A 21,504-nucleotide genomic window follows, 5' to 3' on the forward strand; every position below is an offset into this window, starting at 1 on the left:
AATACTCCAAAAAGTTAACCAGTGACTCATTTTTTTATCTCCCTATTTTCTTGTAATTCCCAAATTGTTAATTATATGCAGGTACTATTTGTAATTTTAAGTAAACAATAGAAATTTCCACTTTTAAAAATAAGCTGCTGTTCTTTGTGCTGCCACCCCCAATAGACACCAAGTCACACATTCCTCTGAGTCTTTCCTTATGCCCTGTGGATTGGGACCACTGTAATGTTACATACAGGATCACTCCCAGTGTACAGATAGCCATTATGGTTTGCAGAGCATACTTTTCTGGCCCAGGGTAGCACCTTTTTCTCTACGCCATTAAAACTGATCACCATGAGTATTGCATGAGTTAGTTGCTGTAAATGATTAAGCTCCAAAATTTCAGCAGCTGAAAATAGTTTACTGCTCACTCACATAACAGTCCAATGAAGGTTTGCTTGGTGGGGAAACTTCCTCCATGTGGTGACCTAGAGGCCCAGGCTCCTTCCAGCTTGTGGTTCTGCTGTCCCCTGAGACATGGAGACCTTGGATTCCAGCCAGGGGAAGGTCAAAGAGACTGGAGAAGGCACACATCATCCTAAAAGCTCAACTCAGAGGATACACATATCATCTCTACTCACACTCCATGGAGAAACAGGGCCATACCAGGATGAAAGGGGAGAGTCTCTCCTAGAAATACAACTAAAAATGCCCCCATAGCAGCTGCTGTAGCCAGAACTGAATAACAGAATTGTATTGAAAAATGCCTCAAGGCTCATCGAGGGGCAAGGCCCCCAAGTTGCTGTGGTGGACTCATCTTGTTGCCCTGCATCCTTTCCTTTGGGTCCACTCCTCACCAGGCAGTTTTGGGATGGATGCTGACCTGGCAAAGGATCCCATCCTCCTGGCGTCACCATACTTAGTTTGTGACTGGTTATGTGAGCCATCCCAGACCAATCTGAACTCTCTTTAGGATTTTGAAGGTAGTCAAGAGTTGTTAAATTGAAGGTATATGAATTGGAGGCCGTCAGCACTGTGCTAGGTGCTGGGGGTTTGGAGGCAGTAAGCACAAGACACACAGGGCCTGTCTGGAGCTGTTCTCCAACCAGCAGGAGGAACAGATGGGGATGAGTGCTGGGGGGTCTTTCCTCTCGACCTTTGCAACCTCTTCATCATCCATAGCATCCTGATAGGGCTGATGTGCATCTCCTCCCTCACTGTAAGGCTCAGCAGCTGGGTAGCCTTTTCCCCAGGTATTGGCAGTGCCTCCAGACCTCCAGACTAGGTCTGCTGCAGCCTGTGGCCAACCTGGAGCCAAGGAGCCCCCAGAAAACAAGTCAGCCCATCTGCAGTTCTGCTGAGATAGCCTATGGCTCCTGCCTGGATCATGATCAGGAATGGGGGCCCCTTATGGTCAGAGATACTGCTCATTTCATGGTAACCTCTGTCATACCCATAGTTATTACAGGCAAAGCATCAAAGTGGAACCAGCCAAAGGGGAAGGTGCATACAGTGGAATCTGGGAGGCATCCAAACACAGAGCTTTGGTCTTCCTTTCTCCATGGAGTCCTGGACAGTGTTACCCCTCCGGTCACAATGTGTGACAACAAGCACTGAGTACTGCCAACCAGGGAAGCCCATAGAGTTCAGTGTCCAGAGCTGTTATTGAGATTTCATTACACAGGTATGCTCCATTGATTGATCTGCACATGTGGTTGAACTCCAGCTCCAGCTCCAGCTCCAGCTCCAGCTCCCCTCCCCCAAGAGGCTGGGCTGATATCCTGAGGCCCCCAGCCCCCACCCTCTAATCCCATGGCTGCTTTTTCTGGCACAGCCAGCACCTACCTTAGTCATCCCATTAGCACAAACTATCAGATGTGGTGAGGGCTCATGTGTAACAAAGACACTCCTATCACTTTGTCCTATCACCAAGACAAAGTCCAGACCTTTCTTTAGAGGCCAAACTCTTTGCTCTGCCTGCTTACTCTGGGGCCCATCCTTGCAGGGCATCCTGCCTTGGCCCCAAGCCCACTTGCTGGTCCTTCTCTCTTTCATGGGGCATGCCTAGCAGCTGGAGGGGGGGCTTCTGCAGGTAAGGTGCAGGAATAAAGTCTGGGGTGAAGTCACAGGCTGCAAGAGGAGATACAAGTTCAGGCAGGACAGAGCCAGGGGCCTCCATCTCTAGAGATCAAACTACATTTGGGGGGTTGGCCCCTCTGAAGGCTAGAGCTGGCTTTGTATGCCTACTGGAGGGTATGGGATGAGGGACAAAGGAGCCCAGGACCCAGGAGAACATGCCTGTCCTTCTCAGGGCTCCAGCACCAAAGGACTTGGAGTCCACACACGCTTCTCAGGGTTCTTCTGTCAGTTCCTGTCCCAATTCTTCCCCTCCCTGAGAAGCACATGCCCAGGGCTGGCTGGTCCCAGAAGATGAGAGACATGCAGAGCTGACCTGAACAGAACTTGCGGTCTGAAGCCACACCTAGCTGTACGCAAGCAGCAGGGCCCAGATCACACAGCTGCCCCAGCCAACCTGCAGGTGCACGTGCGAGGAAGCATGACTGCTGTTTATGTGACTGTACTGGGGAAGGTGAGCAGCACCACCACGGCCAACTGACCGACACACAGCTTAAGCGATGAGCATCGGCCTCCAGGCAGCAAAGGTGGGTGTGTTCCTTGTCTGTTGTTGCTGTAATAAATTGCCAAGAATTTAGTGGTTTAAAAAACACCCATTTACTATCTCACAGTTCTGTAGGTCACATGTCTGGGTGGGCTTGACTGGGTCCTTGCCAGAACACCTGACGTCACTTTCTTTGAGTCCTGGGTGCATGGCTTGTTCTCTCTTCTTTTTTTTTTTTTTTTTTAAGATTTTACTTATTTATTTGAGAGAGAGAGACAGAGATAGTGACAGAGATAGCAAGAGAGAGCACAAGCAGGGAAGAGAGGGAGAAGCACACTCCTGGCTGAGTGGAGAACCCGACATGGGGCTCGATCCCAGGACCCTGGGATCATGACCTGAGTTGAAGGCAGACGCTTCTGCAACCGACTGAGCCACCCAGGTGCCCCTTGTTCTCTCTTCTTAATGGGCACAGGAAAAGAAAGCTAGAACACTGCTTGCCCTACCTCTCCAATCTTGGCATGATCACTGGATATTAGAAATTCTGTTCATTTCCCAGGTCTTGAGCATCTGAGCTTCTTTACCAAGTAGATTTTGCAACGGACTCCAAAGTGTAAATGAATATGAAGCTTTGCTACAGGCCGAGCAGGTTGGAAGGGTCAGAGAAGTCATGTCCCCCCAGGTAGCCTTTTAGCCAGGGACGACTGGCCGCAGGAATCTGAAAGGCCTGCTTCCTCACCTTGGGCAGGAGAACCGTGAGACTAACTTACACGCTGAGTGTCTTGAGGGACCAGACCGAAGCCATCTTCTGGGTTATGCGACATAATGCTGCATAACCAGCCACCCTACGCCACAGCAGAGAGGTGACTCTGGTGTGGGTTGGGCTCTCACACATCTGCCACCTGCCGTGGTTTGGCTGGATGGCTCTGCTGATCCTGGTGGGCTCTCTCCCCTGTTGTGGGTCAGCTGGCTGCCGGCTGGTCCGGGATGGCCTTGGCGGGGCCACTGGGCTCCGTGCCACGTGTCCATTCCATAATAGTCGCTGGTTGGGTCTGTTCCTACAGTGAAGACAGAGGCACGAAAAGCAGAAGTGGGGACATCCCACACAGTGGCTAACCTCCAGAGGCCGAGGCAAGTCATGCAGCCCAACTCAAAATCAAAGGGTGGGCAAGGGGATTGGCTCCACTTTGTGATGGGAAGGTCTGCAGGGTCACACAGTCAGGCCATCTTCTGCTTAGCCTCCATATCCTCCCTGCCTCCCTACTCCCTTCCCAGCTCTTCTGGGCGAACTACCTGCATGCAAGTCCCTGCCTCAGGCAACCATTTCGTGCACCAGCTGCTGTATTTAGATTAAAGTGTTCTTCTGAACTGAGGTGTAATTCACATGTCATAGGTTTAAAAGAGTTGACTTTCAAGGCTTTAGGTCAATAGAGGAATGAGAAATGAAAATATAGAGGCCTATACTGAAAAAATAAAGAGTTGGATATACATATGTTAGGGTGAAAACAGGCCTCAATGATCACAGGATTTTTTTTTCCCCATCAACATATGCATCTCAGTCTTTCTTTCTCAAATATTATGTTTTATGGGCCTAGAACAACCCTAGGATTTCTCTTCATGAATGATTGTAGGACAGAACTGCCATCATATTCCCTTGAACGCCAGTGGTGGGGGCCACGGAGGGTCAGGGTGTCTCACAGGGTCACTCCAAATGCCTCCCTTCACACCTTGCAAACAGTCTTGAATCGAGTTGCTTGAATCGAGTCTCGGGAAAGCAGTCTGCCATCTCCACAAACTGGAGGGGTGGGTCTCATCCTGGAACCACCATCCCAGGCCAACACAAAAGGCCCTAGGAAGCTGGTTCCCATCACCCCTGGCCTGGCTTGTTATCACATGGATAGCTGCTCGCCACTGCCCAGGTCTCACTTCCCACCCCCACCCCCATCCCACAAGTGGCTTTTCCTGGCTGTCTTCTGTGGACAGCGGGTGGTTTCCTTTGTTACTCTCACCCAGGTTACTCCACTGGGATGCAAGAGCAAAAATGTCACGAAGCAGGTCATGGCATATTTGACCAAATCAGTTGCCATTTTAATTAAAATATTTTTTCCTTATAGGCAAGAAGAAATGTGGAGGGACTACAATGTTCTGAGCAGAAGAGCCAATTTTGTCTTCCTGGTCTATCAACTTGGGTGTGTGTGTGAAACTTTCCACAATACCAAGTCTCTAAGGTTGAATCACATCTGTATGAATTCAACAATTATTTGCTGATCCCACATGCTGTGTCCAGCTCCTTGCTAAGAACTCATCAACCAGATGAAGAGAATGGGTGAGTCCCAAGTTCAGGAGTTTCCCACAGGGGGAATCCATATACAGATGTGTTTCATACAGTAGGTCAGCAAATAAAGCAAAGAATTGCTGAAACCTTTTGTCCTCTGAAAATGCCCAGGATTAAGTTCTCACTTCTGGATTAGGTGACCAAGTTTCACCTCTGCTGAATTTCTGCACTGGGGCCCCTCCATTCCTCTGCACCCTTGGGCTAGTGCTAATTTGGCATTGGGAAAGTCCCACCTCGCCTCACACTTAAAATGTTGGCTGGATAGTAGGGACCACAAGGCACATTGCTTCTTATGGACAAAGAGATAAAAGTAAATATTGAAACAGGTTTGAATATTGATGTTTGTGAATTTGTTTCTGGGTACAGAGGCCAGTGACAGATCATACACATGTGGACAATGACAGATGATGAGATGGACATTGATTTTTATGTGCCTGTTAGATGTACCGAAGCCTTTCCTGCTGCAAACATCTCAGAGCTGAGTCCTCGCACTCCACAGGCTGGACCTCAAGCACCATGAGAGCAGGGCCTTGCTCACTACTGAGCACAGCCTGACCCAGCCTACATGAATATTTGTGGGACAAAGGAGGGCAGCGAAGGGGGCAGCAATCACCGTATCCCATAAGTGAGGCATGGAGAAAGTCAGTGATTATTCCTACTAAAGGATAACTCTGTGCTGTTGTTTGTATATGGAGGTATGGTCATTGGTCTCCTGTCAACGGGTCAATGGCCAAGCTCTTTCCCATAAAAGTGATGGGTTTTCTCAAACTGTCCCATCTGATTATGTCATTTCCTTCATGAACTTATGTGACCAGTGCCATTCCTCTCCCAGGCCTTTGATCAGGAACAACTACCTACATGACTAAATGTTCTCCATTCATTTCTCATTCCCGTAAAAAAAAAAAAAAAGAAAAGAAAAAGAAAAAGAAATCCTCAAGGATCTACCAAGAGTAAGGCCAGGTCTCCATTCTCTAGGAGCATTTGGAGAAAGGAGGCCCAGGATGGCACCTTTGGAGGGCAGGTAAGATTGCAGAGGAGGAGGGTTGGAGAAGGAAGGGTCACCAACCCAACATTAGAGGGATCCTACCCATCCCCTTAGCCTCCTTTTTGTCATTCCACATCCTATCTGGGCACACTTAGCAAAGGCCATTTCAGGGCTCCATGCATGCAAAGTGACTTTAAGACATCTAACCTCCCCATCCTTCGCCTCTGAAGCCACATGTGGCTGAACCACGTAATGGCTGGAGTTCTGGAGTCCAGCAGTGGGGTTGGAGTCCCAGCTTCCTGGTAGTATGACCAGGACATGTCCTTTAACTTTCCCACCTGTCTTGGGTGCCCAGCACATAATATTCAATACATGTGAGCTGCTATTAAAAACATGGGTAATTTTATATCTTAAAATATTCCATATTGCTTAAATGGTTTCATGCTGGCTCACATTAAAAATGATTCCCAAGTGACGATGACAAAGGGGAAATATTCCTTATTTAGTTCTTTTCTTACATTAAGCTATCATAATAAAGTACATTTCTGGGTTGCATTCTCTAGAGTGCTTTTTACTAAATAAATGGCCAAAAATAACTTTTCCCTTCCAGTAAGATTTCATGATTCAGCACATTCAACTTTCACTACAAAAGGTTGAAATAAAGAGAACAAAACAAATCTAGGAGCAAGAAACAGGGGAGAAAAAGCAATGCATTGTTGATGGTGAAGGCCCAATTCTGACCCGCTGGTGCTTTCTGTTTTTGAAGACAAACTTGGCTACACAAAAGTCGTCTTTATCTGGGGATCTACATTGCACTTAAGTCTTGAGGAAGCAGGTAGATAAGAATTAGTAGGAGATAGTACTAGGTTCTCAGCAAAGGGGCATACTATAAAAATAAGCAGTCACTGTAGGGACACAGGGCCTGGAGCCAGCCACCTTGGTTAAAAGTCAGCTTCTTCCAACCCAAGGGCCAGCCAGCCAGCGGGTCAGGGATGCGGACACACCCGCCGGACCCCTGTTCTTGCCTTCAGCAGCAGCTCCAGATGTTAATGGCAAAGGTCCCACATCTGGTCATTTCCTGGGTGACACCAAAGGCAGAGTGTGGTGGTCAAGGCCGCTTGGCCTCATTCTCTCCCAGGGGCGGCGGAGTCAGCTGACGTTGCCCTGAACGCCACACTCAGCTCATGGGACCAGGTATCTATTCTATTCTTTTGCACAGTGGCTTTATCGGGAGAATCCCAGCCCTCCTCTCTTTGTGGGAGAGCCCTTGCCTGGCCCCATTTCACTGTAACCGCCTGGCAGTTGAGCGCTTCCCACTAGATTATTAGCATCCAGACTCCAAGGAAGCTGTCCCCTCCCCCAGCATTACCAAAAAGGCCCAGGCGGACCCGCGCCATCCTGTTTGGGAGAGTGCACAAGTCTACACCGACGGCTTCGGGCCAACCCGAGCCTGGGATACGCGCTTAGGGACAGGTGTCTACGCCGGGGAGCCACTCCCCGGGTTTGGCGCGCTCTCTTGGCCAGGGGTCACCAAAGCCATTGGGCCCTGGAAGAAGGAGCGGGGCTCCGGTCCTAGCGAAAGGCCTCCCCGTGGGGGCCCCGCGCCCGGCCCAGTGGGGCGCCCTGGAGGTCCCTCCTCACGGTGGCAAGAGTGGGGCACAGCTGCGGCCCGGGGGCACGGCGGCGGGCGGGCCGCGGGGCCCCCTGCGGGCACCTTCTTGCGCCCCCGCCCGGCCCCCGCCCGCCGCGCCGCCGCCTCCCGCGGTGGAAGGCAGCGCGGCGCGTGCGCACTGACGCGCTCGCGGCCGGGCCCGTGGGCTCTCCCGGGAGGGTGGGAAGTGGGAACGTGGGAAGGCGCCGGGCCGCACACCCTCCCGGCCCGCAGCTGGCGCCGCCGCCACCTCGCGGCCAGGGCGCCCCGCGACGCCCGTCGAATGAGCGGCGCAGGTAAGCGCGCGGGGACTGCTCGCGGTCCCGTCGGGGGCTCCCGGCCCCAGCCTGTGGCCCCCAGAGGCCACCGGCCACCGGCCACCAAAGTTGAACTTGGCGCGCCGCGGGCCGGGCGCTGGGCGCAGGGGGGCCAGGCTGCGCCGACTGCGCCATCCCCCATCCCGGGTGCGCTCTGCTCGCCCGCGGGGGGCGCGGTCGGGGGCATTGGCGGAGGCGCGCGCGGCGGGGTTGGGGCTGCGGGAGCCCGGGACCTTGGGCGGCGCTCCGGGCCTGGCCTTGCAGTGAACTTTTGCGCGGCGTCCTGGTAGCGTTTTGTCGGCCGGCAAGCACTGCCTGGGCAGCCCCTCGGGCTCAGGGGGGGCTCTGCCTGCGCTCCTCCTGGCCCGACAGCGGGGAGGTGAACGCGGGCGGAGGGCCCTCGGCGCGGGGGAGGCGCGCGCGGGCGCAGGCAGAGATTGGGGGTTCCCGGGGTTTAGTAGAAGGACCCGGGATTTTTCAATCCCCGCCCCTCCCCTCCATACAAAAGTGAGACCCTTGGAGGGAGGAAGGGAAAGGTCGAAATGCCGAGGTGCCTGGAAGAGAACGCAGGAAGCAATTAAAACTCCTCCTTTCGGATTAACAACCAAAAATTGATCGATGTGTCAGGAATACCGCTGATTTATGAAAGGTGCTTATTTCTCTGGTATGGAGAATTTTATGTTCTCCAGGTGAAACCGAGTTCACCCAGCTCCAGCGTAGATTGATGTTTTAATAAAAATAAATAAAGGGGAAAACTCGCCTGGTCTTTGGGGACATCAAGTCTCAAATCGCAGTTAGACTAACAAATCAAATTGCATTATCTTTACATTTCATATCTTTTAATCGTGCCTAAAAATCTGAGGAGAGCGCCTTCATTTCGAAAGTTTTAATATAGTGCTTAAAAGTTCGCATGACTAGCAATCCATGTTTCATAAGCAAAACGGCACGGGGAGCGTCGCGTAATTGCGGTAAGTGGCAGGCCTGGCGGAGCCGGCGCGGGGCGAGCGCGGGCGGCGGCGGGAGGAGGAGCGGGCTCTGGAAGGCCAGCGGGAGGCGGCGGCGGCGGCGCCTGGAGCCGCGCGGCGCCCGTAGATGGCGCCCTGGCCCCACGCTAGGTTCGGGAGCCGCGCTGCGCCGGGCGCGCGCGGGCGGGGGAGCAGGCGGGGGCGCGGGGTGGGCGCGGAGCGCGGGGCTCCGCACTTGCAGTTGACTTGGGCCAGGGCAGCATGGCTCTGCAGGAAAAAAATGAAGCTTATTGTTGGCATTTTAAATTTAAGGCCTGGTCAGCGTTTTGGGGGCGGATGGGGGTCAGTGAGCCCAGGACGTTCCTGCGAGCGGAGGGGTTCTCTTCGAGAGACCCCAGTCTGGCTGCGGCGGGCCTGGTGGCGACCGCGCAGCCCTAGTCCTCGCTCTCCGGGCGCGCGGCCCAGGCGGGGCACTGGCATGCAGACACGCGTGGATGCGGGCGAAGGTCGGTGGTGCGGCGGCAAGGACACCAAGTTCAAAGCTGCCCATAGATCACCCCCGGGGGCGGCCAGGACGGCCCAGAGGCTGCCCTGCCCCGCCTTGGGTGCACCGCCCGAGCCCGCGCCAGCCCAGCCGCCTCGGCTGCCGGCGCGCTCCGCTTTGCAATGTAAATTTCAGCGGGACAAATTGCTTATTAATAGTCTAGAAGAGAAGCGGGTTTCTTTCTTTCTTCTTTTCTTTATCTGTTTTTATTTCTGCATGGCCCCTAGCTATGCCCTGGGCAGCCTCGCCGCCCAGCAGTTTTCTCTTCATTTCAATATCCTAAAGAAAATGCAAATTTCCACAGTGTGGCCTTTTTAAAAAGTTAAATTAGCAACAGCTTTAAGTGACTCCATTAGTATGGAAAACATACACATGTTTAATGTGAGAATAGCTTCCTTTTAAAAGGGCTCATTCTGGGCTGTAAATTTAGCAGACCCTCGGATTGGTAAAGAATCACGTCGCGGCCAAATGTGTCACCAAAGGCGCATCCCCCGCATGGCCTGCGCCCGGTTTACCCGGAGGGGCCGTCCCGCTGCCGCGCGCTGCCCAATACCGTCCGCCAGCTTGGATCCCTTAGAAATGGCGTGAACGTGGGTGAAAGGGTTTGTGCAGGCGGGAAGGGAGGAGGGGTTGACACATTTCTGTCCAAGGGTAGTGTGCGCTCCCATCCCTCCCAGCCTCGTCGTCGCGGTCCCTACAGCTGAGATAATTACCCGGGCGGACTGACCAGGCCAGGCAGCTGTCACCCACCAACCCATTTTTGCGCACAGGAACGGATGTATACACACCCCGCTAAGGTGCGGCCGAGGAGTGGGCGAGTGTCGCTGCTGAGGAGGACGTCAATCCCATGCCAATCCGTCCACCCCCAGCCCTTGGCTCTCTACCACCCCAACTCCTTTGCCGGTTTTGGCAAACCCATTTCAAGCCAGAATTTCATTGGCGAACTTTTGCGCCCCGTTAGCTTTCAGATGAGGGTATTCAATTCTTTTATGGGGTCTGGTTATCCCCCTCCTTTACATTTAAGCCAGTGGCAGGGCACCCCACCCCCTCCTAGGAAAGAGTTAAGATTTATGGTGTGCTGGAGAGGTCTTGTTAGGATGTCATCTGCATTTTTTAACTACTGCGTAATAAAAAGTGAGAAGTTTTGAGACACCTTTCTTGATTATACCTTTGGCGATACTTTAGGTTTTACATTTAATTTGCATTTTGTTCTTAGTGAATATTGAAGTCTTGAGTGGAAGATTGAATTTTATTAGGACATCTGGACTGACAATATCAAATCAGACACCAGTGTCCCAAAGCATGCTAAAATTTCAGAGTTAATTAGAACGCAGTGTGTTTAATTAAAGCCAATTATAATATTTGAAATTATCTGATCGATCCGTGTTTCTACAGTTTGGGTCTGTGTAGGTGTTGATTGGCGCACTCTGTGCGCCGTTGGATCTAGAAACTACTCAGGGGAAAGTTTGCTTTGTAAACTGGCGGGGGCGGGTGGGCGCGGAATCCATGTCCTGGGCGCTGGCTCCCGCGCATCCTGCCCGACTGCCTTAGGGCGCCGCTGAACGCAGCTCCGGAAACTCCAGCTCGTTAAATCGCTGCGCCTTTTCGGGTCCGAGGGACCCCGCCACGCACCAGCTGTCTTTCCCAGCTCAGGTGCTCCGCCCAAGCTTTTTGCGGAAAGGCAACCTTTAAGATTGCAAGGTGCGTTGGGAGAAACCCAGCTCGCAGAATGCGAGTGTTTGATTTGGGATTCTCGCTGTGGCTGAAGAGCCCCCAGGGCAGATTCAGAATGGTGGGGTCAGCCAAAGTGACCGAAGGAACCAGAGAAAAGTCAGGACAAGGAGACAGTAATTAACTGTTTCCTTTCTAATTTCGCACGCAGCAGGAACCGAGGTGCGCCCCGGCGTTTTCCGCCCAGCTTGGAGAGCGCTGGGTTTTCCAGGGAGGGTCGAGAGAATTCCGGGTCGCATCCGCTGTCCCCCGCGGGTTGGGCACTTGGAGCGCAAGTTTCTCGTCAGCAAGGGCGTGGGCGCGGCGCTCATTGCCCTGGCCTTGGCGCGGGTGCCGGGCTCGGCCTGGATTTTGCAGACACACGTGGGCGGCAGTCAGGACCAGGCGTTGGGTGGACGTTTCCGCGCGCTCCTAGGTTCACGGGGTCAGCGGGGCCTAGGTGCGCGGGATGCGCAGGAGCCGCGGCGCAGCTGGTAGGCCGGGCAGGGAGCCTCGGCAGCCACCTGCCCTGGGGTAGGTGGAAGCCTCGGCGGCTTGGCTCTCGGCTGCGCGGCGACACTGCTCTCCCCACCCCAGGAGGCGCTGTTTGTCAAACTTGGCCACTTAGACAGGAGGCGCCTGCATATTCTAGCTTGGAGAATTGAGCCTTTTTCGGTACTCAGGGGTCGGGCTTCACCAACGTTAATCTTACAGGATGACGAATGGGGCGGGGGGTGATGCAGAGAACCGGGGTCTGAGACCCTTCAGTGTTCACTTTTTACCTGTGAATCCAGCCAGGCCTCCCCCCTTCTAGCAGAGGCAAGAGGAACCCGTTGGGGCGCCCCGTGTGTCCTGGGCGAGGTGCCCAGTTACTTGCCTCCGAGGGCAGGCGGGATGCGCGGCCTGGCTTGGATTCAGTTCTCCACATGACTCCTGAGGGCCCCGCGGCTTCTGTCTCTGCCCTGAGATGGCGAAGGCGCTCTCTCTGGCCCTGGAAAACCCACCCAAACCTGGCCCGGCCTCCTTTGTGCGCAGTTTAAGAGGATGGGGTGGCCCGAGACGGGAGCCCTTGCCTCCCCGGCCTCCCGCGGCCCACCGGTGAGAGTGACCCCGCAGCACAAGTCCCAGCCCTGGACGCACTCAGGGGCCGCGTGACACTGACTCGCGGTGGGCAGGGTCTGCGAGTGCATGGCTGTTCCACCCTATCCCGCAGTTCACGGTACTTTCCAGGTGTGTCTTCCCAGGATTTCCCTATTCTCTGGCCCTCCCGGCCCCTGTGGCCTCCTTCCCGCCGGGGCCCAAGGTCTGTCTGGCTCTCCAATTTCGGGTTCTTTCCCAGGCCCCTGCCTGTGCGCAGCGCCGGGTCCTGAGCCGGAGCCGGAGCCGGAGTAGGGCTGGAGGCCGGGTAGCGGGTGCAGGCTGAGCGTGACCTCCGGGCGCGGAGGACGTGGGGGCGGGCCGCGCCTGCAACTCGGCACTGGCGGCGGGAACGCGAACTGCGGGCCTTTGGCGCATTGGCTTCTCACCCTTTCTCGAGGGCTGAGTGTCATGGCGCGCAGCCTGGGCCTGAGGCCACGAGCCCTTCGAGGGCGCCGCGCCTGGACGCGCCCGCGCGTCCCCGATGCCTCAGGGGGCTCGGCTTCCAGGAACACAGTGCCCGGGCTTCTCAACGCCGGAAATGCAGTTTATTACTCTTTGGAAGGCTGGTAGGGAGGTCGGCTGGCTCCCCGGAGTGGGCCGCGAGTGAGATGGGGTGTTCACAAAGTACCCTGAGCGTTGGGCCGGTGCGGGCTCCGCGGCTGGCCTCACTCCCTGGGACCCCAACTTGGTCCAAGTTTCTGGATGACTCTGAGACTGGCACCAGCTCGCCTCCCGCTCTCCAGGCCTTGCACCACGCAACAGTGGAGGTCCCGGGACTGGGGAGGTACCAGGGGGACGCTCACGCCTGGCGCTCGCGGAACGGCCCCTCGCCCTCCCGGAGTGGGTAGGGGACGCGGGCGGAGGGGCTGGGCGCGCGCGGCGGCCGGGGCACTGGGCGCTGCACGGCCAGCAGGGAAGCCGGGCTGGGCCTGGGTGCGGACGCTGCCCGGTCGGTCGTACCGCCCGGCTGGGCCTCGGGTGGTGCCGCGGGTCAGCGGCCAAGCGCCGCCTCTGCCCTGCGCTCTGCACGCCGCTCCCCGAACAGGGCTCCAGGGGCGGCGGGCGCTGTCTCTTTAAGGTCACTGCCTGCTCCGGCACGACGTGGGGAGGACAGCTGGGCACTGGCCATCTGACTCCGGCGTGACATCTGGGAGCCCACTGGTGTGTGGCACGCGAAGCGCTTGATGCCGCTATTTAAATGCAAATGTGAGGGGGCTCATTGAAGCCTCTCCCCGTAAATCCGCACAAAAGGAATACTTCCCACCCTCCGAGGAGGAGGCGGCGGCGGCGGCGGCGGCGGAGAGGCGGCGGAGGCGCAAGGGCCACCCGTGCAAATCGCGTTGAGCGCGGGGCCCTGAGCGGTCGCCTTCGCCGTCGCGGCCCGCGGGGTTCCCAACGAAGGTCAGGCCCCGCCCGGACCGGCCCCTGGGCGTCTGTCTGGCCCCTGGGAGCGCTCTGGGAGCGGAGGCTGGACCAGCGGCCCTGCCTGCGCAACTTCCAAAGTGTCAGCCTGTCTCTCCACCTCCCCTCCACTCCCCACCCCCCTGCTTCCCCTTCCTGGGCGCTGAGAGCCCCTAGGTCCCCAGAAAGGGGGAGAGGCGGGAGCAGGACTCCAGAGGGAGGAGGCCGGCGCTGGGAAGCGCTCCCAGCATCTCTCAGGGCATCCAGGAATTGACCTGCAGTCCCCTTCCTCCTCCCCAGCCTGGGTGCACTGTCCCTGGCTCCTCTCCGCTGCTGTTCCCCCCTCTTTAAAGCGAAAATCTGGGGTAGGGTGAGGTGGGGGGTGAGGGGTTGCCCTCCCAGGCTGCTCCCCAGCAGGCCAGGGTGGAGACCCGGCCCGGTCGGGCAGTCCTTGTGCCCGCAGCTCAGAGACAGCAGTGGAGTGACAAAAAAGATAAAGTTGGTGAATGATAAAGACCGTATTTTCCACGCTTTGGGTGCGGGACCAGATGATCTAGAAAATGAGCTGAAATGGATTCAGCCTCCGAGCCTGTTGTGAGAGCAGCTGATTCCCCCATTTCGGGCCAGATGGCTGCTGAACACAGATTTGCATTCATTTTCGCTTAATATCGTCCAAAATAGTGGGGCAGCTGCATTTGTTGTCAAAAAGGTTTAAAACCCCTTTTCTTTCTGGGGCAGGATCGTTACCTTATGTGATGGGCTTATAGAACTTCTTTCCCCTCTTTAGTCAACAGTATCAGATTTAGAAGGATTTGTTTTTAAACCTTCTAATTTGGTAATCAGATTTAAATCGCCTTGGCGCGTGTAATCTGAATTAAAGATACTGTAAATGATTTTAAGCATGATACTTTCGTTAGTGCAAGGAAGGGGGCACCTCCAAGGCGGGCTGGGCATTTTAGGAAGTGTGCTACAAAGGAAGCATTGTTTCCTATTTCCAACTTCATCTTTCCCGAAAAGGCACTTTGCATATTCTGACAATAACATTTGCCTGGCCGCTCGCCCTGCGTGAGCCCCCAAAGCAGCTAAACACGTAGACACAAAGCAATTTCTCAACCCCACCCTACACCTATGGCCAACTTTATTTTGCGTCGTCCCTCCATGAAGAAAGTGTTCCTTTCCCCATTCAGTCTGAGGTAGGTGGAAAGCTCTGGGCTTACTAGGAATACAGAAATTTTCTTTTAATTTATCGTGAATAGTTTCCATACACTTTGATTTAAGGTTATTAACATTCTATAGACAGTGGCATCTTTAATATGTGGCGATCGCTTCTAAAGACTAATCTCATTACCCTCAAATAGTCATAAAATATGATTTTATTATACTTACGTATTTAATTAGACGGCCGGCACCGTAATGGATTTTGAGATGGGACTGGCGCAACAGCTTTGATAATTCACTTATCTTTGGCAATAGTCATTAACCCCCAACACCAGCAAAATAGATTGCTTTCCAACACATCTTTTTTTTTTTTCCCTCACCCCTTCCAAGAGGCGTGGGGGTCCCCAGATAACGTGAATCGGACTTTGATTTTTCCCGAATAATTAAAATATTAACGTACACACACTGCCAATTCATGGAAAAAGAGAGTGCCACCCCATACCGGCCAGGAAAAGGGTGCCCTGCGACACACTTGCACCCTGAAACCTGTTTTGGTTTTGTTTTAATCGAAAGGGCCTGCTTTCTCTTGGCAGGGAAGTGCCGGGACAGCTCCTGGGCGTCCCCTGGGTCTCTGCTCCGTGTCGTGCAGACGTCCTTTGGGCGGGCAGCGCGCCTGGGTTCCGAGTCCCCGCTGCAGGAGCTCTGCCGCCGGGCCCACGCGTTGCCCGTGCCCTGCTGCCCTCCCGATTCCTCGAAACCAGGTCGGGAAGCTGCGCGCCGCGCGCTCACCCGGGCCCGGCGGCACTGAGGGCAGGACCCCAGCGCCCGCGGCGTCCGCTCGGCTTTTAGAGAGGCTGGCGCCGGGGAGGTCTAGTTACCGAGCAGGGCGCGCAGCCGGACCCCCGGCTCCGGGTCGCCGGAGAGGCCGGGCGCGCTTCCTGTCCGTCCGGAGAGCCCGGAGCCTTCTTTGTCACTCGCCGCGTTTAAGCACAGGCCGGGGGACCGGGTCTCCCGTGGCCACCGGGAAAGAGAGAGCATCTGGCAGGGCCCGCCTCCGACGTGGGTCCTCAGCCCGGCGCTCGGCGGCCTCCGCCAGGGCAGAAAACACCGGCGCCCGGCGAGGCCCAGACCGGGGCAGACCGGCCCCCCAGCAGCCTTAGGTCTGTTTAGAAACCAGGCTGGGCTGCGCGCCCCGCCTTGGCGAGGGAGCCCTGCCCTCTCCACCGCCCCCCCCTCCCCATCCCCAGTCGGTTGCTTGCCCCTTCAGCCCCCTCCCTGCGGCCTGCGTGCTTCTTCCCACTTTTTCCCCTTTGGGCCGCCCCAGGGCGAGCTGAGGCCCTTTGCGTTTGTTGCGTGCATTTGGGCAACTTGGGGGCGTCTGGGCAGTTTACCCCCTCCTCCCTACAGTGTTTTGACCGTGTGGCTGATTTGGGGAGGAGGTATTCAGGGGGCCGAGCAGCAATCGTGCAGAGGCTGTTTGTTTCATTTCGAGATTTATTCGGGCGAGTAGTAACTTCCTGGGCTGCGGGTGGGCGCGAAGAGCCGCGGAGCGTGGCTGGGGGCGGCGGCGGCGGCGCTCGGTGGCGCTCGGTGGCGGCGGGGCTCGCGGGGCTCGCGGGGCTCGGGCCGGCTCGCGGCGCCGTCAGGCAGTCAGTCAGCGAGCGCGGCGGCGGCGGCGGCGGCGAGGGGCGCGGCGAGGGGCGGCCGCTCCCATATATGGCGCAGGCGCCGCCCCCCGACGTCACCCTCTGACAGCGCCGCTCCCGGGGGCTTCGAGTTTTGGCTCCCGGGAAAGGGTCCATTCCTCGGGGAGAGAGGGCTGAGTTTTGTGCGCCTCCGTCCGCTGCGCGCGCCGCTCCAGGCCCCGCCGCGCCCCGCCTGCGCCCGGGACTGCGCCGCGGCACTCACTGCCCCGTTTATTTGTCTTTGGAGCAGGCGGGCCGCGCCAGAAGCGGGCGATCCCGCAGTGTCCTGCAGCCGCGGACGCCGCCTGGCTAGGATGACACCACGTTGAGCGCGCCTGCAAACAACAACAACAACAACCGCATCCGCGGCCACCGCGTCCTGCTCCTCCGAAGCGCCGCCGCCGCCGCCGCCGCTGGGGCCGCCCGTGCCGCCGCTTCCGCGCCCCCGGCCGTCCGGAGCGCCCGGCCGCTGGTGTATGTCGCGCCTGCCCGGGACGGGCTGAAGCCGGCGGCGGGCCGGACCGCAGGCGCCGAGCAGGGCGAGCGCGGCCAGGGCAGCCGCCTGCCGCCGAGCCCCGAGCGCCGCTGCTCGCGGAAGCGCTTTCGGCCGGGAGCTGCGGCCGCCGCCAGCAGTTTTCATGTTTGGGATTCAGGAGAATATTCCGCGCGGGGGGACGACCATGAAGGAGGAGCCGCTGGGCAGCGGCATGAACCCGGTGCGCTCGTGGATGCACACGGCGGGGGTGGTGGACGCCAACACGGCCGCCCAGAGGTACGTACCGGCCGCCCCCGCGCGCCCTGGCCCCGGCCCGGCCGGGTCCCCGCAGCCGGCCGGCGCCGCGCTCCTCACCGGGCCGCTGTCTCTTTCCTCCCGCAGCGGCGTGGGGCTGGCGCGGGCGCACTTCGAGAAGCAGCCGCCTTCCAACCTCCGGAAGTCCAATTTCTTCCACTTCGTGCTGGCGCTCTACGACAGGCAGGGGCAGCCGGTGGAGATCGAAAGGACCGCTTTTGTGGACTTTGTGGAGAAAGAGAAAGTAAGTGCAAACACACAATCACACCCTCCATCTTTCTAGAAGTGGGAGGCAGGCGGTGCCCAAGCGCGGTGGCCCCGAGTGCCCCCCTCGGCGGCGGGGACCGCTCGGCGAGGCGCCCCCGCCGCCGCCACGTGCGGCCGCCCGGGCCCGCCGAGGGCTGCGCAACTTCTCCGCGCCCCCGGACTTATTCGGGGCGAGGAGGACGCTGGGCTTCCAGCAGGAAAGTGACATCAGCGCGCCCCTCCGAGCTAGGACTCCTGCCATGTGTGAGGCCACGGGGCCTCGGTCGCGGAGGGGGACCGAGCGCGGTGGCCGCGCCGGACACCGATCACACTAAATGCAATTATTTATCGTTCCTTTCAGGAGCCCAACAACGAGAAAACCAACAACGGCATCCACTATAAACTCCAGTTGCTGTATAGCAACGGTAAGTGGCTGCCGCCGCCTGCCCGCCCCTGCCCGGGCTCGCGCTCCTTTCCCGAGACGGCTAAAGGACATAAAGATTTTGAGATTAAAATGACATGGATGTAAACACGAATTCTTCTCATGGCATAGAAGGAAAACAAAACATAAACGATCAATAAGTCGATGGCACTTCACATGATTAACCGGTGGGGCGTGAAGCAGAAAGTAAAAAGGGGGATCGATATGGGCTTCAGCAGAGCATCAATTTTAAGTGACTTTTTTCAATTTTGCAAATTAATGTTAATTATTGAGATGGGGGAAGCTCCATAAACGGGAGCATAACTTACTTCCTGTGCACGAGTTTTTTAAAAAAAATCCTCGAGAGACATTAGAAAGAGTTCAAACTCTCACTCATTTGGTGCTCTCTGTTTTCTAAAAAATAAGTGAGCACATGGGCCCACCGGTGTGGCAACCAGGCCTGCTCTCAATCTGGCAAATTTGTTGCACCTTTCAGTGCAAACCTAAGAGTCTTGAGGTTCTTAATTAAGAAAAGAAACCAAGAGAAGGAGAAGTGATTGGGGTTCTCTTTCTTGCCTTTTAAAGGGCACGCCTAAGTTTTGCTGCTTCACTGCCCACAGCAGTCCTGAGTTACCGACTTCCTGTGCCCCAGGTGCCCTCGCTAAAATCCTGATGAGAATTTGTCCCTGTTTTTTGCAGGAGTCAGAACGGAGCAGGATCTGTATGTTCGCCTCATAGATTCAATGACCAAACAGGTGAGAAAGTTCAAGCCTCTGCACTAGTCTGCGCTGCTCAGCTGTCTTGTCCTGGGGTTGAGATGGGGGTACTGACAAACGGAACTGGTGGAGTTGTTTTCCATCTAGTTTCCTTGACATGCTAATGAGAATTCCATATTTTTTGGAATAAATGATGCGATGGGTAAAACAGTTCATGTTGTCGTTAGAACAGGACATCTATGCTTTCATTAGATGGCGTGTGATTGGGATAAAATTCTGTCTTAATTAGTTATGGTAATTAATATTTGACAGAAAAATTTCAGGATACTTCCCCTCTTGTATATATTTTTAAATGTTTCTCTCTCTGCTTGGAATCATTTCATTGATTTTTTTTTTTTTCTATAACAAAGGCATCTAACTCCTTTCCAAAGCCCATTGAGTTGGACTTGATTAGTTCATTTTTTTCTCCTTTCCAGTGTGATGGTCTAGTAACGCGAGACGTTGATTTGGATTTAAAAGTGAAATGTGTTGGGGTGAAAAGTCACCTTGTTCTCCGCTAGTGCGTCTTCACCTTTCAGCCTCCCCTCTCCATAATTCAAACTCCCAGCTCCAGAGGTCACCCACATCCGTCCATTGCTCTGGGAGCAGCTTTTGCTCTCTCTCCCACCCTCTGTCATACCTTGTAAATAACATAATTACAAGCAGTTCCTTATTAAATTATTTAACCTGTCTTGGTCAACTTTTCCGATGATAACTATTGGCTATCAGTAATGTGATTAAGTGCAGAAAAAGCGCTTCATTGCTTTCTGACCTTGTGCAGTCTCTGGCTGGTTTTGTACCGGGTGGTGTGTTGTTGTGTAGTCCTGGTAAAAATTTACCCCCCTCCTCATTTTCTTAAAATAGTGTTGGGGGAGGGGAAAGTTCAATGTGTACAGTAAACCCACTCCAACAGATTGATTTAACATATACTTCCAAGGTGGGCTTCGGGCTTAGAAATGAAAGTAGCACCTTCATTTTTGATGCTAACTTTAAGAATTGTGAGCCAAGGGAAAAAGAACTCCTTGGTGCTTCCTGCAGCCCAGCTCGCTTGCTTCCCACTCTGTGTACAGCAATTAGTTTTTGGATTTTACTTCCCCTTTAAAAAGTTGGTCCTTACCTAGGCAACAAGCGGGTTGGATTTTAGTGTCTGCGGAGTAAAACAGTGTGGTTTTCTCTCAGAGTGAAACAGATCTTACAGGTAGACGACCGTGTTTCTGACAAAGACGGAGGCCGTGTGCCCTTCGGTAATTATTCCACTTGGATCCAGAGAAGCCTCTGGAACTAGGGCTGCTCGTTGACAGGGTGCTTTTATTTCCTTTGTATATAAGGGCTAAATGTTGTCGGAAGCCGCAGTGTTCTAATTAAGAGGTTGATGTAGGCAGCGCTAAGTTTCTCTGTTGTTGCTTAGAGGAGGCGGCTTCGTTTTAAGTGTATTCTTATTGTTCGTTTAGCCATGTACCTTTGCAACAGAAGCAGGGCTGAAAATAAAGGCATTTAATCTCCTCTCACTGACGGGATGGGGGGGAAGGAAAGAAATAGCCCAGTAACTGATCAAAGAGTCAATGGCGCTGAACCGACAGTTTATGGATTTCTGTTTGTGCTACAAAATAAAAAATAAATCACATATAAATACGGGGATCCATAGGAGGACAAGCCGAGCTCTCAGAAGTGCTGGTGTCCGCCTCGGCCAAGCGCCCGGCAGCCCCAGGCGGCCCGTTGGCCTGCGGTGACACCCATCACTTCTGTGGTTCCGAGCAGATCGGGAGGGAGTGTGGGGGAGAGGGGCTCGCTGGGACCCTTCCCTCTTCCCAGAGGGCAGCCTCAGGCTTTCTGGAGAAAGGGCTTTGTCCGCCTGGAAGTGGAGGAAAGTGTTAGAAGTGCCCGAGGAGATTGGAAGTAATTTCCAGATAATTTTCGGTGGGGGGAGGGCACTGGAGAGGGGGACTCCCCTCCCCCTTCCGTGGAATTTTTCTGCCGGGAACTTGCGGCTCCCGGCCCCCGCCCCCCGCCCCTCCCCCAGTGACCTTTCCCCCCCTTTTTTTCTTTTTCTGCGAGGCCGGCGGTGGGGCTGGCGCAGGCGGCGGTACGGGCGGCCCCCGGCCCCCGGCCCCCGGCTCGGGTTCCGGGCGGCAGAGCCGGGCTGAGCGCGGTCGTGAGCGCACCTAGGGCTTCGCACCATCTGGCGGAGCCTCTGCTCAAAACCCACCCGAGCGTGTGCGCAGACACTGCCTTTTTACCCGAGAAAAATCATTGTTAGCAGTTTCAAAATAAACACCAGATTGGCCATTAGCACTTTCTTTCCAAATATCATCCGGCGGGCAGCACGTGGCCGCGCGGGCCCGGGCGCCCCGGGGCCCAGAGCACTCCTGCGGGCGCCTGGCGCCGCCACGTGCGGCTGCAGCACCCCGGCCCCGGGCCGCGGGCCGCGTTCGGAGCCCGGCCGCCCAGGGCCTCGCGGGGCGCCGGGGCGGGCGGCCCACCGCAGGCACCTGGCTCCGGAAGGCCGGGAGCGGCCGGGGCGCGCGGGCTCCGCACGAGCACACTGCTGCCGCGGCGGCTCCTCCCCGCTTCTACAGTCGCGGCGCCTTCTGGTCGGCGGCTTCCAACACGCACATTGGAACTCCGGGGAGACAATGGCCCAAGGACACGGCCGGCGCGGGCAGCCGAGGGGGCCCGGGAGCCCCGAGCCCCTTCGCTTCCTGCACCCCGGCCTGGGCTTCTCTATTACTACCCACCCCCCGCCCCCTGCCTCAGACCCAGCCCGGCTGGCACACTCCGGACCCCAAGGCCCGGCGCAGGCCC

At 56.0% G+C, this 21,504-nt stretch overlaps 1 protein-coding gene and 1 long non-coding RNA gene across 2 annotated transcripts in view; both read left to right on the forward strand.

Annotated features, from left to right (window-relative positions):
- The first annotated feature begins 2,052 nt into the window (after positions 1 to 2,052).
- LOC145722014 (uncharacterized) lies at positions 2,053 to 5,652 on the forward strand. The gene is made up of 3 exons (XR_014146049.1): positions 2,053 to 2,645; positions 4,714 to 4,925; positions 5,301 to 5,652. It is a non-coding gene; the product is annotated as an uncharacterized LOC145722014 (long non-coding RNA).
- Positions 5,653 to 16,923: 11,271 nt separating this feature from the next.
- Positions 16,924 to 21,504, forward strand: part of EBF3 (EBF transcription factor 3) — a 116,344-nt gene continuing 111,763 nt past the window's right edge. Inside the window, exons 1-4 of the mRNA XM_081823031.1 lie at positions 16,924 to 17,262; positions 17,368 to 17,524; positions 17,888 to 17,951; positions 18,647 to 18,702. Of these exons, the coding sequence (XP_081679157.1) occupies positions 17,129 to 17,262; positions 17,368 to 17,524; positions 17,888 to 17,951; positions 18,647 to 18,702 (411 nt within the window). The 5' untranslated portion in view covers positions 16,924 to 17,128. The remainder of the gene's footprint in view (positions 17,263 to 17,367; positions 17,525 to 17,887; positions 17,952 to 18,646; positions 18,703 to 21,504) is intronic.

The sequence above is a fragment of the Leptonychotes weddellii genome, chromosome 6 (assembly GCF_054177405.1).
Source record: "Leptonychotes weddellii isolate Sample4059 chromosome 6, ASM5417740v2, whole genome shotgun sequence".
NCBI classification, from domain to species: domain Eukaryota; kingdom Metazoa; phylum Chordata; class Mammalia; order Carnivora; family Phocidae; genus Leptonychotes; species Leptonychotes weddellii.